The sequence below is a fragment of the Electrophorus electricus genome, chromosome 21 (assembly GCF_041902795.1).
Source record: "Electrophorus electricus isolate QZ-2024a chromosome 21, ASM4190279v1, whole genome shotgun sequence".
NCBI lineage: Eukaryota > Metazoa > Chordata > Actinopteri > Gymnotiformes > Gymnotidae > Electrophorus > Electrophorus electricus.
In genome coordinates, this window is record NC_137517.1 from 16,946,164 (window position 1) to 16,962,500 (window position 16,337).

The 16,337-nt window shown below is 46.0% G+C and overlaps 2 protein-coding genes across 3 annotated transcripts in view; one reads left to right on the forward strand and one right to left on the reverse strand.

Annotated features, from left to right (window-relative positions):
- Window positions 1–2,005: 2,005 nt before the first annotated feature.
- Window positions 2,006–6,751, reverse strand: dolk (dolichol kinase). The gene is made up of 2 exons (XM_035521430.2): window positions 6,613–6,751; window positions 2,006–5,072 (listed from the first exon to the last, which is right to left on the reverse strand). Exon 2 carries the CDS (start codon window positions 4,888–4,890, stop codon window positions 3,313–3,315), a length of 1,578 nt encoding a protein of 525 aa, XP_035377323.1. The 5' UTR covers window positions 4,891–5,072; window positions 6,613–6,751; the 3' UTR covers window positions 2,006–3,312.
- Window positions 6,752–6,962: 211 nt separating this feature from the next.
- nup188 (nucleoporin 188) overlaps window positions 6,963–16,337 on the forward strand; it is a 22,029-nt gene continuing 12,654 nt past the window's right edge. For both annotated transcript variants that reach the window (XM_027029997.3, XM_027029998.3), the window contains exons 1-22: window positions 6,963–7,008; window positions 7,701–7,755; window positions 7,985–8,058; window positions 8,581–8,665; window positions 9,045–9,170; window positions 9,568–9,660; window positions 9,765–9,884; window positions 10,018–10,229; window positions 10,480–10,594; window positions 11,467–11,667; window positions 12,336–12,425; window positions 12,647–12,712; window positions 12,856–12,975; window positions 13,271–13,397; window positions 13,574–13,729; window positions 13,883–14,009; window positions 14,219–14,306; window positions 14,411–14,487; window positions 15,281–15,395; window positions 15,488–15,608; window positions 15,789–15,855; window positions 16,278–16,337. The exon at window positions 16,278–16,337 is cut by the window's right edge and continues 66 nt beyond it. In XM_027029997.3, coding sequence (XP_026885798.1) covers window positions 6,983–7,008; window positions 7,701–7,755; window positions 7,985–8,058; window positions 8,581–8,665; window positions 9,045–9,170; window positions 9,568–9,660; window positions 9,765–9,884; window positions 10,018–10,229; window positions 10,480–10,594; window positions 11,467–11,667; window positions 12,336–12,425; window positions 12,647–12,712; window positions 12,856–12,975; window positions 13,271–13,397; window positions 13,574–13,729; window positions 13,883–14,009; window positions 14,219–14,306; window positions 14,411–14,487; window positions 15,281–15,395; window positions 15,488–15,608; window positions 15,789–15,855; window positions 16,278–16,337 — 2,321 coding nt within the window. In that variant the 5' untranslated portion in view covers window positions 6,963–6,982. The remainder of the gene's footprint in view (window positions 7,009–7,700; window positions 7,756–7,984; window positions 8,059–8,580; window positions 8,666–9,044; window positions 9,171–9,567; window positions 9,661–9,764; window positions 9,885–10,017; window positions 10,230–10,479; window positions 10,595–11,466; window positions 11,668–12,335; window positions 12,426–12,646; window positions 12,713–12,855; window positions 12,976–13,270; window positions 13,398–13,573; window positions 13,730–13,882; window positions 14,010–14,218; window positions 14,307–14,410; window positions 14,488–15,280; window positions 15,396–15,487; window positions 15,609–15,788; window positions 15,856–16,277) is intronic.

A 16,337-nucleotide genomic window follows, 5' to 3' on the forward strand; every position in this document is an offset into this window, starting at 1 on the left:
GCCATAAACATTCTCACATTTTTCACAAATTACTGGATGCTGAAGACGAACAATATTGTGTTTGCGTCTCGGCCATCGACCGATACTCTGCCCACTTTAAAACCAGCTGTGAGTGCTGTAATGACATCCCTTCCCCAAAACATTACAGGATGAAAAAATAATGAGGCATTTTTTATGTCAGAAAAATCGCGTTAGGCGTACGAGAAGCCATCTGTTAAACCGGTGTTGGGAATAATTTACTGTCGTCCGAAAAAATAGCGCGAATAAATCGCAGTGTGTAAAGGCCTTAAATCTAAACAGTTTCTCTTTATATAGTCCATTTCTTAATCTATTACATATTCTTTATTTAAATAACGTAAATACGTAAACAGTACAAACAATTTCTCTTAGTCAATATGCTCTTAATCTCAACATAAAGTTTAACGTTTACAAGATCATTAAATCTCACTAAATCTGTCTTCTATACGCCTTATATAAAACATTATACTAAACACATTCTCTTAACACATAAAACTAATTCCAAATGGTTTATACGTACACATTCATTAGTCCCTCAATCCTCCCTTAATTCATTCAACATGGTTTAAATATAAATACATTTTGCAAATAAACTTTGATCAACTAAACGTCTCTTAAACCTAAAAAAGCTACTTAAATTGTTTACAAGTCCACATTAATTTATATATGTCTAAACTTCTCTTAATCGAAACATGGTATAGAAAGAAATTATGTTTTTTAGTTATTCCTTTCATATAGCAGTTTGACACCGGTTTACCGGGAGAAGTTTTAGGCCCACCTTTGATTTCGAAGAAATCAACAATTGTAATAATAATCCAGCATGAGTAATATTCCTAAAAATTGAGGAATGTTCTTAAAATCTTGTACTGTCCGGTTTGTGGGCTTTCGGTGACGTCACATACATATTGTCTCGTTTTAGCGTAATTAAAACGTGCTACTTATAGGACTGTGTTAAGGACCTTTTGATCTATAGCTAACTTGAGTTTTATATATATTCGATTTCCACTTTTGTGCCTTAACCATAATATACAAAGTAAAAGTGTAAACAGTGACCTCAAAAGCCAAAAGTGCGTTATTGAACATTTAATATAGCTGCGAAAACGTTCCACACTTCACAATAAATCTGCTCTGTGCGACCCGGCAGGACATTTCGACAAAACGAGGTAAATCGACAGAATACGGCTTACCTTTGGTTATGTGGATGTTAAGATGTGTGATATACACGCCGGAAACTCGACCCTCCCCACAATGTAACAAAGCTGTGAACCTTCGTCCATGGCTTGATGAGGGTTTCATTTGGCAAGTGACATGTTAATCAGTCAAAATGAAACAAATCTTAACTAATTAACATATCGTATGGTGAATGTACCTTAAACTGCACTCTACATTATGCTGTTTTTTTTTTTTTTAATCTCCCGTTAAAAGGAACTTTAGGATTTATTCTGGTTCAACTGATATTCGAGTCATAAAAGTGAACAGGAAGGTGCTAAAAACCAGTCAGTTACAAATATAACTATAACAGTACATCAGCGCTGGTGAGAGAACTGTTGGATGGCCTCAGAACTAATGTAAGATACACGTGATTCTCTCATACGGGACCAAAACCACTTTATTTGAAAACATTCAGTCAAAATGAACAAATGGACATGGTGTTTAGCATTCTGGGGAAGCTGTTTTGGCACAGGGATCGGAATGCTTTAAAATGTATTAACACTGAAATAAAAACGAATCCGATTTTAAGAGACAGAAAAAAAACAAAACAAGAAGTCTATTCTGAAAACTTTATATAAAGGTCGGAACTTGCTTGCCCGTGATCACAGTGGACATGCTGTAAAGGTGACCTTGGATCCTGCATACACTCACTCACACACACACACACACACACACACACACACACACACACACACACACACACACACACACACACACACCGCTGACTGCTTTGACCAGACTGTACATTTCAAAGTACAAAAAGGCAACAACAACAAAAAATTAGTCTTTTATTTTGCATTATAGACACATATTCAGTATTTATAATTAGAATACAATGTTCAGGATTTTGTGTAAAGAAAAAAACGTCATGTTCTTCAGAGGCAACATCGATGCATATTTCTGCTTGCTAAATAAGGGGAAATAGGGGAACATATCAGAGTGGTGCTGGATAAGACAATAAAAGAGTTTGTATTGTAAGTATTGGTAAATTATATGTTCTTGTTTATTTGCTTCTAAGGAGTTTTGTGTGTTTGTTGATTCTTAAAGGGCTAGAAAAATCATCCATTTGTTCAAACAATCCATAAGACTAACTATGAATTTAACTGTCTCCTAAACAGACTTGCTCACCTTATATATATATATATTTTCAGAAATAAATCTCTCTAATAGGATGGCTCACATGCAATGGCCTTCCTCTCAAATCCAACTGGATTAAGAAACAAACTGGTGCAGAAGTGCACCAATTATTATTATTATTATTATTATTACTATTATTATTGTTGTTGTAATTGTTGTATTATTATGCACTTGTGTTCTCAAAATAGATGTCAGTTGCAAATGAGCCAATACATGATAACAGATTGCAACATAACTCAGCTGTAATGTTCTTAATTTGCAACACTACAGGCTGTCTGGAGAGCAGAAACACCCCCACAGATGAGCCTTCTCGTTGACCTACGTGGTTATATATGGACGATATAGCCTGTTCACCTTGTCCATTCAAGGCCAAACCAAGACAAGGTTTAGCCAACAATTTTATCCAAAACTACAATTCTGACCCACCAGTTGAGGGCTAAGGGCCTTGCTCATGGGCTCAGAAGCCGCAACCTTCTGATTACTAGTCAAGTACTTTAACTGCCATCACTGCCCTTTCCATGCCATTGTCCCTAAGGAGAATGCTGCGACGTACGCATGCATCTACCTTACGTGCTGCATAGGGTCCATGGTCCTCTGTTGGGTGCATTTCCTGTTGGTATCGGCCAATTCCTATAGACACTACAGTAACTACAGTAACTATCCTCTTTTGTTTCAGGCATAAACGATAATCTCTAAGGAGAACTAAACTAAGGGATGTTGAGTGTTTAGCAACAATTTAGTTGAAACAGCCTGTCCAGATTCCCAGAATTATTTCCACATACAAAGCTCGGTGTGCGTTTTTTAACATTTGCACCTGCACAGGAAAACATTGGCATCCACTGAAGGTTTTTATCTATGTATTTGTGGGGAGTTCTGATTGTGTAAATATTTAGGCGTCCGTTGTTTGTGCGTCGTTTGTTTAGCTGTGTTTGTGTGCGCACAGGCTCATAACAGCAGCAGGACATATAAATACAACGGCAACAGCAGGTTGTCAATCTGTGAGGTGTAAGCCTCCAGCATCGCTACCATGGCGATGGAGCCTACCACCCATGAGTAGCTGGCATTTAGGTTTATGCTGCTATCAGCGATCAGGAATATTGCCACGGCGATGACCTGCGCAAACACAGAGGTCGCCGTGCCCTCGAAAGTCTTTTTGGTGCCGGGCCATCGGATCTCACCGACGGTGCTGCCGAAGACAGACGCGACCGTGTCACCGACTCCCACGGCCAGGACGCCTGCGTACGGCACCAGACCGCCGGCCCCCGGCAGACCCCCTCTCGGTGTGCAGGGACCGGGAGACAGCCAAACGGGCAACGAGACGCCCAACAGCAGGTAGATGTGCGTCAGGACCAGGGGCCCCGAGTCCCTCTCGTCCAGGAAGACGGCCAGCCAGTGGCGCAGCGGCGCCCCTAGTGGCCGGATGCGGAAGACGCGCACCAGCTCCAGGAAGAGGAAAACGGCGAGGCAGGCCACGGCCGCCAGGTGCAGCAGGGGCCGGTCCAGCGCCAGACCCGGTCCGAACGTCAGCACCACCAGCAGGTGGAAGTACTTCCTCGCCGCCGAGGATGCCCGATGCTTCTTGCCGCTGGCCGCGCGGCGCCCGTTCTGCCGCATCACTACGGCGACGGCGGCCAGTGCCAGCACGCCCCAGTAGGCCAGCATCCAGAGGCGGGCGGGGCTCTGTGTGAGGAAGAGGAGGAGCCAGGCGACGGGGTGCTGTTGGCCGAGCAGGGAGAGCCACGGCAACAGCAAGCCCAGGCCCAGGACGGCCGTCATGGTGTGGAAGAAGGCCGACGCGGCCCACGAGTCCGATTCCATGAAGAGGAAGAGGAGGGCGAAGACCACGCCCAGCAGAACGCAGCCCACCACGGCCACAGGCAGGAGGAAGAGCAGCGGCTCGGCGTCGGCGCCAGCTGGCCCGGAGCCCAGGGAGCGCTTGATCAGCTGGTTTATGATGAAGCTGATGCCGCCAAGGATGAGCAGCGCCTCGCCGGGCGTGAAGCAGCGCGGCAGGAGGTAGAGGAGGATGAGGTTCAGGTAGACGAAGATGAGCAGCACCTCCAGCACCTCGATGACCTCCGACACGGTCAGCGTGTGCTTGACCGCGTAGAAGATGGCGCCGGCTGCGATGCCGGCGACCACGCAGGTGTTGGTGGGCACGGGCCGCGTCACACCCAGCGCTATCAGCGACAGGAAGAGGGCCAACATCATGCCGGTCACCGTCACCACCATGGCGAAGCGCTCAAAGTGGACGTTGCCCGCAGCAACGCAGCGGCCCTGCAGGGCCAGGCCGAGCAGGGGGAGGAGCATGCTGGCCGGCAGGACGCCGCTATTGGCCGAGGGGCGGAAGTGGAAGACGGCAGCGCCGGCGCGCAGGAGACGATCCCATTTGTGCTGCACGTAGAAGGCCTGGATGGCCAGAGCGATGCAGCTCCACGACAGCTGGTTCCAGATGGCCACGTGCACGCACAGCACGATGGAGAACACCACCAGGGACTCCACCAGCACGGGGTCCGTCTGCATGGCGGAGGGATGGGCGTGCGTGTGTCCTTGTGTGTGTGAAAAACTTTTGGAGACGCCAAGAGAGCGACAGAAATGACTTTTATGAAAGGTGAAGGAGCCAGCCAGTTTTCATGGTCTTGCAGGGACACAGTTCAGCATTATACACACGTCCCCTCTAGTTCCTATCATCTCACATCAGCAGCCTGAAAAGAAACATGTCATAATATGGGTTATGAATGATAATGATTTAGTTTTGCCACGACAATGTAATAGCCTTATACAAAGATTTTTATAAGATGTAATATCATGGTGTAACCCTTGAATTACATTTTTCTTCTATTTTTAATGTTTTCTTTCTTTTTTTCCTCCATTTTGCACTGTGAACAATGTTATTTTGTCTTTGTTTTTAAGTCGTGTAGCACCTCAAGGACCTGGACTGTAACTCGCTCACTCACTCGCAGTTAGGACATTCTCCACAAGCTGGCACTACTGGGAAAAAAATACAGCAGGGGTACTATGTCACAGTGGTGCGTCGCATCAATGACACTGCGTCTTGTGTGCTGTGAATAGTGCAGCGCCAAATCCTTTCACCAGTAAGTATTGCTTGTTATCAGCACACCACATTCTTCAAGAATTTTTTTTCTCTCTATGAAATGGTGTCTCCAAAAGTTAAGACCACTGCTATCCACTACTTCTGTTAGAATGACAACTATCTCTAATAATGCAGCTACTCTGCAGATATTCCCCAACATGAGTTATCTCCTGTGATTCTGTCAAAGGACACACTATCAAAAGTTAGAGTGCCTAAGTTCATTCTTGCTAACGAAAGACTTAATAGTTTCCTGGACACAGAGCTCTCGGGGGAGTCATCACACACACACATATAAGATGTCAACAAGAAAGTTTTGTAATAACGAGGTGACAGAAACTGAGGTGACTCAACCAATGACCTCTCCACCCTGAACTCTGTCCTGGTATGAGCTCACCAGCGATTCAGAATTGCGCATTTGTTGAAATTACTTGAGCACACACACACACAGACACACACACACACACACAGACACACACACACACAGACACACACACACACACACACACACACACACACACACACACACACACACACACATACATACACACACACACACACACACACTATAGCAGAGCCCCTGAGCTCAGTGATGGAGGGAAACGCCACTGCATGGTTTATGTTCTTACACACGCAGTTTAATAAGTGGCAGGAACAGGCGTGTCAGAGGATAGACTCACCTCACACACCGCACCCTGCAGCACTAAACGACACCGGCTATACTATTACACTGTAATTTATTATACATTTGGCTGCAGTAACGGATGAGCTTGGGATGTTAAGGTTTCCACCAAACAAGCTGACTAAAACAGTAAACACAAGAGACATTTACACCGAAATAACGAAACTGGTCACCACAGAATTACGTTAGGACATTACAATGATAACGTTATTACGCTGTTACATTAGCTTTCGTCATTGGGCGTCCGCTTGAACCAATCGTGCTAGCTAGCTATAACAGAGGGCAGAGATCAACCTGTTTTTCCTCTCATATGAACAACAGATATTTCATATAACACCATAATCTGGCCGGTGTCTTTGTCGGAGCCGCAATTTCCCTGCAATTAACAGACACAACGAATGAATGTCAAGAATTAAAGGATGCAGAAGCGATAATTCAGACAGATGTCGGACAGAACCGTGCTTAAACTTACCAGGAACTGAAAGGAAATGTCATCACACTGAGACTGTGGTTTGCGCTCCTCCCAGTATTCCTCCCAGTATTCCTCCCAGTATTCCTCCCAGTATTCCTCCCAGTATTCCTCCCAGTCCAACGTCGCTTATCACACTCGGGTGGGGGCGGCCATATTTGACAGCTCAGTCACGTGGTACCAAATAACTCGCTGCAGTTCATTAATAAACTGACATTTAAATATTTTAAAACTGTTAAATCCCTGTTATCCCAAATAGAATCAATGTATCCTGTGTGTGTTTTTTTTTATTTTTTATTTTAGTACCGAAAAAATGTCTATAATATCATGTGATGCGGTTGCGTTGTGCTATTGGTCGCATGTTGGGGTGAAGATGGCGGAGTCAGGGATGTGTGTCAGGTAAACGAGGGAAAAAGTTTGTTTTTTAAATACAGTAAGATTTCAACATCTTTAATTCTCATGTTGAGGGTGATGAATTTAGATTTTAACGCCTTGCTGAGTTCTTCTTTGGCCTGCTTTTGTCGTTTGACGGCCACAACGTGGAGGGAACGTGCTGCCACATTTGAATAGCAACTTTAGCTTGCTAAGATAAGATAGCCTAAAATAGCTGGCGAACAATGGCGTTGCTAAGCTAACGCTAACCCGTGAATAAGTGCTCTTGAACGCACAGCTCTCCGAGACTTCCCTCGGTTGACTTGCAGTTGTGAGCTAAAACTTGATTCCGCCTGAATTATAAAACGCTGCTCGCGTTAGATGGTCACGTAACTAGTCGGTTTGGCTGTTTTACTGAGTTTTGTCGCGTGTGCATACGTCTGTTAGCTCGCTAAGCTAACTAGCTAACTGGGCTGAGTTGATAAGTCAGTTTGTTTAGTAGATACATAATTGGGGCGCGTTATGTGACCACAAACGCGGGATTTAAACAACGTCAGTGTGACAGGGCTGGTGAAGCTCGGCTGTATTGTATTTATTTCTAGTTAGCCGGGCTGTTGAGTGTTTGCGGATACCTGCACACCACTGGCTGAATGGTTGGCCGACATGCGTCCCGTCACTTTAGGCCGCTGGACTGACACTTTTCGCTTTATTCTGTGCAGGAGCAGTCGGGAGTTATGGACCATCTTGCTGGGGAGATCTGCTTTGCGGGAACCGGTTAGTAAATTCCCTTTCTCGGAGTCAACGGACAAAACGGCTGAAGGTTTCTCACACAACTTACGCACCGGCTTTTGTACCATTTGTTTTCTACCAAGGAGCACACTGCACTACTTTGTCTATTTAACCGAGGCTGCGTGATGAAGGATCTAGTGTAGAAATGCGAGACACGGTGCTGTTGAATCTCGGGCTAAGCTGTGGTTTCATTAACGTTTGTGTACCGTGACAGGACCAGATAGAAGCGGAGCTGGAGCGGAACGGGGGCCGCCTGTTGCAGGGACTGTCCTACTACAACACGCCCAGGTACGACGGTGGTTAAAAATGCTCCCCACTCAGGGGAGATGGGTTTATGATGGATTCAGATACAAAGGCAGTGGTAATAAAGAAACCGTAGAAAAATGCCTGTTGTATTCTTTATCTTGGTTTTGTTAGCTATAGACAGTCAGTGTTTATATTTTGGTTTATTTATTTATATTTTTCTCACCCAAATGGAGTTTATGGATGGCTATCTAACTTGTTAGGCTTTAACTGCTGTATAAGTTGCTCAGAATTTCAATCCAGTTTCAATCCAGTCATGTTACTCTGCAGTGGACCTCCTGACAGCATTACATAGTAGCCTTCATTAACAGACAGCTGATGATTAGTTATATTTCATAGAACTCTCACCCCCGCCCCCAAATCAACACCACCTAATGCAATTCAGTGTAGTGTTACTTCTGACGTGTTTGGATGCAGTTCTATGCAGTGGCACTGCTGATATTGTGGTATTTGAAAGCACTCTGTGCAGTGGCACTGCTGTTTTTATGAGGCTGTTCCTGTGTGCAGCTTGTCCTCAGCAGAGAGGCTCAAGGCAGATAAAGATGTCGCCCAACCTCTTAAAGACTTTGGGCTGCGCATCAGCAAGTTGCTGGTAAGCACTGCAGCACCGCCCTCCCACACACACACACACACACACACACACACACACACACACACACACACACACACACACACGCGCGCGCGCACTCACAAACTGTGCATCCGGCAGGGTGGGAAACAGCAGGTGGGCAAAGTCATGATGCCTGACTCCGTTATGGCATTTAGCAGATGCTACTATGCAAAGCAACTTGCAGAAGTGCTTAGATAGCTCCGCTGAAAAGTGTCCTTAGCTAGGACAAGTAGGTTAGTCCCAAAATAACCTTTATACCAAGATACCAGCCCGGAACAAGAATCAGTGCTGCAACCTAAACTGAGAGACTTGAGCTCGGGTAATGCAAGTGTGTGTGTGTGTGTGTGTGTGTGTGTGTCAGGGTCTGGATGAACAACAGAGTGTGCAGATTTTGCAGTGTTACCTGCAGGAGGACTATCGAGGCACTCGGAACACACTGAAGACAGTGCTGCAGGATGAGAGACAGAGCCAGGCTCTACTGCTCAAGGTCACACCTCCCTGTCTGTCCCTGTCTGTCCCTGTCTGTCCCTGTCTGTCCCTGTCTGCTGTCTCCCTGTAAGCGCTGCACAATATATTGGCGCATCGTTATCACACTTTGCCCCGTCGATCTTTGTAGTGCTGATGTCACAGAATTCGCAAGCCAATCACACATGAGCATGATGACTGATCACTAACCTTTCAGAGTTTTTTGGGCGTGTTGATGAATCCACTGCATTCACACGATCCAGCAGATGTATAACCAACAGATGGTTCCCCGTGTGCTTGAATAGGCCACCATGGGCCTAATGTTTACTCTCTGATTTCTAAATATATTTTAAAAGTTAATTTATGACATGACTCACAATAACACTTACCCTCGTGCTGTGTTTGTGTCGGGTATTCAGATAGCAGATTACTACTATGAGGAAAGGGTTTGCCTCCTGCGCTGCGTGCTCCTCCTCCTCACTTACTTCCAGGACGAGAGGCATCCCTATAGGGTAAGGGCCTGTCAGTCATTCGAGGGCCCCTCTTGGATTGGCTCCTGGGAGGTGTTTGCTGACGTGGCTGCTGGATGTGTGTGTGTATGCGTGCGCGCGCGCAGGCGGAGTATGCTGGCTGTGTGGCTAAGCTGGAGAAGGACTTGGTGTCCAATTACCAGCAGCAGTTTGAGGGTCTGTTCAATGCTGAGGCCCCGACGTGGGAGACGCACGGGAACCTGATGGTGAGGCTCTGTTCATCTCTCATGATTGGCTGCTGTCCTCCCTTCTCTGGGGTATCTCCAGATTCAGCTTGAAGTCCAGTGATTTTTGCCTTTCGTCCAGTTTTTCACGTCCGTCTCCCCTTGTCCACCACAGACGGAGAGGCAGGTCTCCCACTGGTTTACACAGTGCCTGAGGGAGCAGGCCCTGCTGCTAGAGGTTCTCTTCCTCTACTACGCCTACTTCGAGATGCCCCCCAGCGACCTTTTGACCTTTGCCCGGCTCTTTAAGGAGCAGGGCTTCGGACAGCGACAAACCAACAGGCACCTCGTGGACAAGAGCATGGACGCTCTGGTGGACCGGATCGGGTGAGGATACACGCACGCACAGTAACAATAAGAGCATGGATGCTCTGGTGGACCAGGTGGAAATATGCACACATGCCCACACGCACGCACGCGCACACACATTCACATACGTACGTGCACGCACACTCACTTGCATACATCTTAGCCTACAGGAAAAAAAACATGGACAGACAGACCTGTCTGATTCTGGTCAAGGTGCTGGATTGCGACCTGCATGGACAAATGAGTGTGTGTGTGTGTGTGTTTGTAGATATTTCAGCTGTCTGATTCTGGTTGAGGGAATGGATATTGACTTCCTGCATAAATGTGCACTGGAGGACCGAACAGAACAGCACCAGCTCTCCAGCACACAAGAGATCAACAAGGTAATACAGACTCAAACGCCATAACACCTACACATCCCACAGCTCCATAATCAGTGGTTAAGGTACTTGACTTGCAATCGGAAGGTTGCTGGTTCAAGCCCCACCACTGCTAAGTTGCCACTGTTGGGCCCCTGAGCAAGACCCTTAACCCTCAATTGCTCAAGTTGTACTCAGTCATAATTGTAAATCGCTTTGGATAAAAGTGTCAGTTAAATGCCATAAATGTAAATAAGTGTAAATGGTAATACTCAAACCTCGTGACACCTACACATCCCACAGCTCCATAACAACATGGCAATACAGACTCAAACCCCGTAACAACTACACATCACACAGCTCTGTAACAACAGATAATGAGACCTGTTGATTTAGTAGCAATTAGCTACTCACATCAAAACATTCACCAAGCATATAGAGTTGTTTTGACTCAACATACTCAAATCAACAGCCCAGGGTTGTTTTCTTTTGTAATTCAAACGGCGGTGTGTCCGTAATAAAAGTCCAGTTGCAGATCCGGACAGCACAGCCCAGATTAGTGACTTTAGTTCTCTGACACCCAATACAGTCCATCATCTGATTATCAAAAATACCAATAATAGTCCATCGGATTACTAATAATACAATCGATCATCTGATTATCAAGAATACTAATAAGGTGTCTGGGGTCAGGAAGGATGTTACATTTTGGAGTGTTGTGGCTGTATAGAAAGGTATTTCACAAAAGCAGAATTTCACTGTAACCAAAAGTGAGAGAGACAAATATTTCTTGCATCTCCTGCTATTGGACAGAACAGACTCAGGATGAAAACGGTAGCGGAGCAAGAATAATGATGAGTACCGTATTCTCTCTCTCTCTGTCTCTCTGCGTGCAGGAGATGGATCAGATGCTGCTGGCGTTCGGCGATATCTGTCACCACGGCCCGGTGCTGCTGGCCTGGGTCCTGCTCCGGCACACACTGCAGCCCGTGGAGGCCGCGGCAGTGGTCAGACGTCTGGGCCACACCACCCTCCAGCTGGGGGTGTTCCAGTACCTCACAGACATGCTTCAGGCCCTCGGCAACACGGCCAACAACGTACGTGCTGCACGTCGCCTGTATTAGCCCTGCTCTTTGACTAATCTGTAGTGCCAAGAATGGTTGACTAACGGAAGTCTATTTAATCTGGGCTGTGGCTTAATGGGAGTCTGGGAACTCTGGTCTCACCCCTCGCCTCTAACATAGTCCCACCCCTCTGCTTTCTGTGTTTAAGTCTAGGCGTAGGGTGTCCTGGTTCTTGTTGAGGTAAAGGTTAGGACTAGTTAGGGCTGTGTTACAAAGACACACTCTAAACGGAGCGTGACGAGGGATTTCTCCGAATAATCGCGGGAAAAATAGCTGCACAAGCCACCAAAGAATCCCACAAATCTAAGTAGCATATTTTCTCCTTTAATAAAGATACAACAGTAAGAAAAACGTTTTCTCAGTTTACCTTTTCTTCGGAACAAGCATAACAAAATGGTTAGTAGACCTAGTGGGCTGCTCTGTTGTCTTGGTAACAGCTAACTTGCTTTATTCTGTTTTTCTGTTTTGTGTATGATGATCCTGCATTTTGACACATTCTCATGGTGCGCGTGGGATCTTGAAGGACCGCGTCCTTTCCTAGGGGAAGATGAGCCGTGGTAGGGGTGTCAGAACGGAAGTGGCCCTGGGCAGAGCAAAAGTAATTAGACATTTGCATTCCTTTCTTTTGGTTCTGTCTCTAGTGCACTGCCAGCACAGCGCGGATGTGTATCTACGGTCTCCTGTCATTTGTTGTTACCTCGTTTGAAGAAGATACACTGGGCAGCCAGCAGGTACAACACGGCACACACACACACACACACACACACAGAACCTGTTCTACAATTACACATTAAAATAGCACTAAATAGTTATTGGGTTTATGCTGAACAAAATATGCGTATACGCCATATAACGTAATGGTGTTCTCCTCTCTTTCTCGGTCTCTTTCCTCTCTCATCCCCCTCTTCTCTCCTTCTTCTGACGTTGTTCTCTCTCCATCTCTCTTGGCCAGTACCTGATAAGTGCTGCGTGTGAGGTCCTTGCTGCCCCTAGTCTCGCAGAACTCTTCTGGGAGTCCGTGAGTCTCTCTGTCTCTCTGTCTCTCTGTCTCTCTCTCTCTCTCTCTCTCTCTCTCTCTCTCTCTCTCACGTGTATTTTAAACAAGCTGAGGTCCTGTCTGGTTTCACCTTTGACCTTTGCCCCCATGTGTGGGTCCCGCAGAAACCTAATGTCGGGCTGGAGATGGTCCTGGACTCTGCAGTGGGAGTTTTCCCTCATAAGACTGGACCATTGCTGCAGTTACTCACTGCACTCCTGGCTGACAAGTCTACAGCCAAGAGGGTATACACACATACACACACTTGTGCTCGTAATACATACTCACACTTGTGTAACATATACCTGTGCTTGTAATTCAGACTCGCACATTGATATTCACGTACACTCAGAGAGACTTTTAATAAAATTGTATATATTTAAGCATATTTATAATGTTGTTGTTGTTGTTATTATTATTATTATTGCTGTTGTTGTTGTTGTTGTTGTTACCACCACCACCATAATACTGAAACCTACCATACACAGACGCACACTCGAGAGCCCAAATTTTATTCCTGCGAGGACTCTCCTTTCTCAGGTGTACATGTTCCTGGATAAGATGTCCGTGTACACAGAGGTTTACAAACACAAGCCCAGCGACGTGCTGTCCAGGGAGGATGAGACACTGTGGCACAGAAAGACTCCCAAGCTCCTCTACCCGCTAGGTCAGTGGGGGGTGGGTGCGTTGGAAGAGTTCATGCTCATGAATTTGTCTCTTTGTTGTGTAATTCCTACTCCCTGCTCTGCTCTGCTGTGCGCGCGCGTGTGTGTGTGTGTGTGTGTGTGTGTGTGTGTGTGTGTGTGTGTGTGTGTGTGCGCGCGTGTGTGCGCGTGCGTGCAGGTGCGGGCCAGACTAATCTGCGGATGTCCCAGGGCTGTTATGGGCAGGTGTGTGTGGGGCAGGAGGGGTACGTGGTGCGCTGGGACTACTCATACAGCTCCTGGACCCTCTTCACCTGTGAGGTGGAGATGCTGCTCCACGTTGTCTCCACTGCAGGTACACACACACACTGCTTGGCTAACCCTAACCCTTTACATGTTTACACAGAATCTACTCACTGATTTTGTGAGTGTTTAATAAATGTATTTTTTTGCGTGTGTTTCTGCATGTTGTCCATCTCTGTGTGTGTGTGTGTGCGCGCGTGTGTAGATGTGCTGGCCCACTGCGAGAGAGTGAAGCCCATATTAGACCTGGTCCATAAGATCATCAGTACAGACTGGACCGTGTCTGACTGCCTGCTTCCGCTCACCTCACGCATCTACATGCTGCTGCAGAGGTGACAAACATACACGCACACAAAATGATTAGAAAATTATTATACTGCTAAAACAGTAATATTACTGTTTCTTTTGGAAGATAATGTATACAGAGCAGAAAAATATGAACGTGTAATATAATTTTACGAAGGAATCTGTTGCGTCAATGCTTCAGCATATTTTTTTTTTTAATGGATTAATTATTGATTTTATGACTTTTGTATATTAGGTTGACCTCTGTAATAAATCCACCAGTGGATGTGATTGCTTCCTGTGTCAACTGCCTCATTGTACTTGCCGCACGGCAACCTGGGAAGGTAGGCGGGGCCAAAGCAACATCCCAGAACATAACGCTCTAGTCAGAATGAATATGTATGTGTAGTGGTGAGTTCCCGACCGACCCTGCACTCTGATTGGGCAGGTCTGGTCCAGTCTTCAGCACACTGGTTTCCTGCCCTTTGGCTCCACCCCCCTGACCAACATGGCGCAGATCATGAGGTAACCCTCAAATGCACTCTCTCCTGAAGAACTCTGCTACCTTTTTAACATTTTGCATACATGCGTATGTGGGGAATTGTGCGTACATTCTGCCTAGTAATAGATAACGTCAAAAATGTTGGCGAATTGCAAATACGAAGCAAAGGGAGTGCATTCCCTCATGGAAAACTCAGATTTCCTAAGTCAGTTCTGACCCCTCTGTACCAGAGATGTTCTGCTAAGTTTGTAGGTAACATCCTAACTGTAGATAAAAGTGGGCATGTGTTGTCAGAACTACGAGTTTTAGAACAGTTGCTTGAGTGTCACGACTGATCTCTCTCTGTGTGTGTGTGTGTGTGTGTGTGTGTGTGTGTGTGTGTGTGTGTGTGTGTGTGTGTGTGGCGCTGTAATAAGCCACTAGTGTGTCTGGAAACCCAGACGAGTGCATACGACAGATGGACGATGAAGCTGATTCCAAGTTGATCAAATTAACCACAACAACATATCGTTAGAAAGACCAGCCTCATGACAGAGCCCTTCAAATTAATTAAAACACAAAAGCGGGTCATTTAACGTTGCCAAAGATGCAATTTTAAAATGTCACTTAGGGTGAATTTTGTGCTTGTTATAAAACCTTTTGTTTATTTACAGCAAAAAGAAAATAAATGAAAGTACATTGTGAGAATTTACACTTAATTTAAGAATATTAGCTTGTGTTTGCTTATTTACATATGAATAATGAATGTATTAGCTAGTAGCTGGTATTGAGATTGTTGCGTCCTGGGTCACATGCCGGTGTCTTCTCGTCTGACAGCGCCGAAGGCATGAAAGCGGGTAACTATGGTAACCTGCTGGTGCTGATCGAGCAGCCTCGAGGGGAGTACGCGGTGACCATCGCCTTCCTGAGACTGGTGACCACACTTGTCAAGGTAAAACATGTGCGCACACAGTGGTTTTCTAGCTTTTTACGATCTAATACCTTGAGTGGTTCGTGACCCTTCACGTGTGTGTCTGTGTGTAGGGCCAGGTGGGCAGTACCCAGAGCAGAGGGCTGATTCCCTGTGTCCTCCTGGTACTGAAGGAGATGTTGCCAACGTACCACAAGTGGCGCTACAACAGACACGGAGTGAGAGAGAAGATTGGTGAGACATGCGCACGCGCACACGTCATTTGACTTCATTAGCTGTTAAACAGTTTTGGAGCGATCTTGAACATGGGGCTCTGTGGATGACTGTGGCAAGTGTGATGCACAGCGTACATACACGTGTGCTCATACGTAGAATGATGTAGTTATGAGTTACGCCCCTCTGTCTCTCTCTCAGGTTGCTTGATTCTTGAGTTGGTCCATGCTATCCTCAACTTGAGTCCTGAGGGGGAGTCACATGGCAGGTATGGCAACCCATACAGACTGTTGTGATGGAATGATTTCACTGTGATCCCGTTATAAATGTGTGGAATCGCTGCACTAGTATTTCTTAAAATCTGGATCTGAAATCATACAAAATTATGCAGAAAATCTGGTTTTTGCAGTCGAAAAACGTTTCACAGCGTTTCACGTTTCGTCAGATGGAGCTCTATCTGGGATGCGTGTGGATGGGTGTATTATATAATACATGTAGAAGTTTCCAGGGAGTAACTGGACGTTGGCAGACAGATGTTCAAATCATCATATTGACCATGGGGTGTTAAAGCAGATCAGTTTATTTTCCTCACATTGTCTAACTTCAGTGCCGTAGCAACAACTGAAAAGGATTTGGAAACAAATGTTGTTGACCCCTGGCTAACCTGTGTGTGACCTCTAACCCCCACAGCACCCCAAGTCTCCAGTCCCTGTGTATTTACAGTCTGGCTAACACTGAGGCTGGTCAGGC

What these genes read in the sequence shown, in the direction of transcription:
- dolk (XM_035521430.2), bottom strand. Translation starts at nt 4,890, where the DNA reads ATGCAGACGGACCCCGTGCTGGTGGAGTCCCTGGTGGTGTTCTCCATC.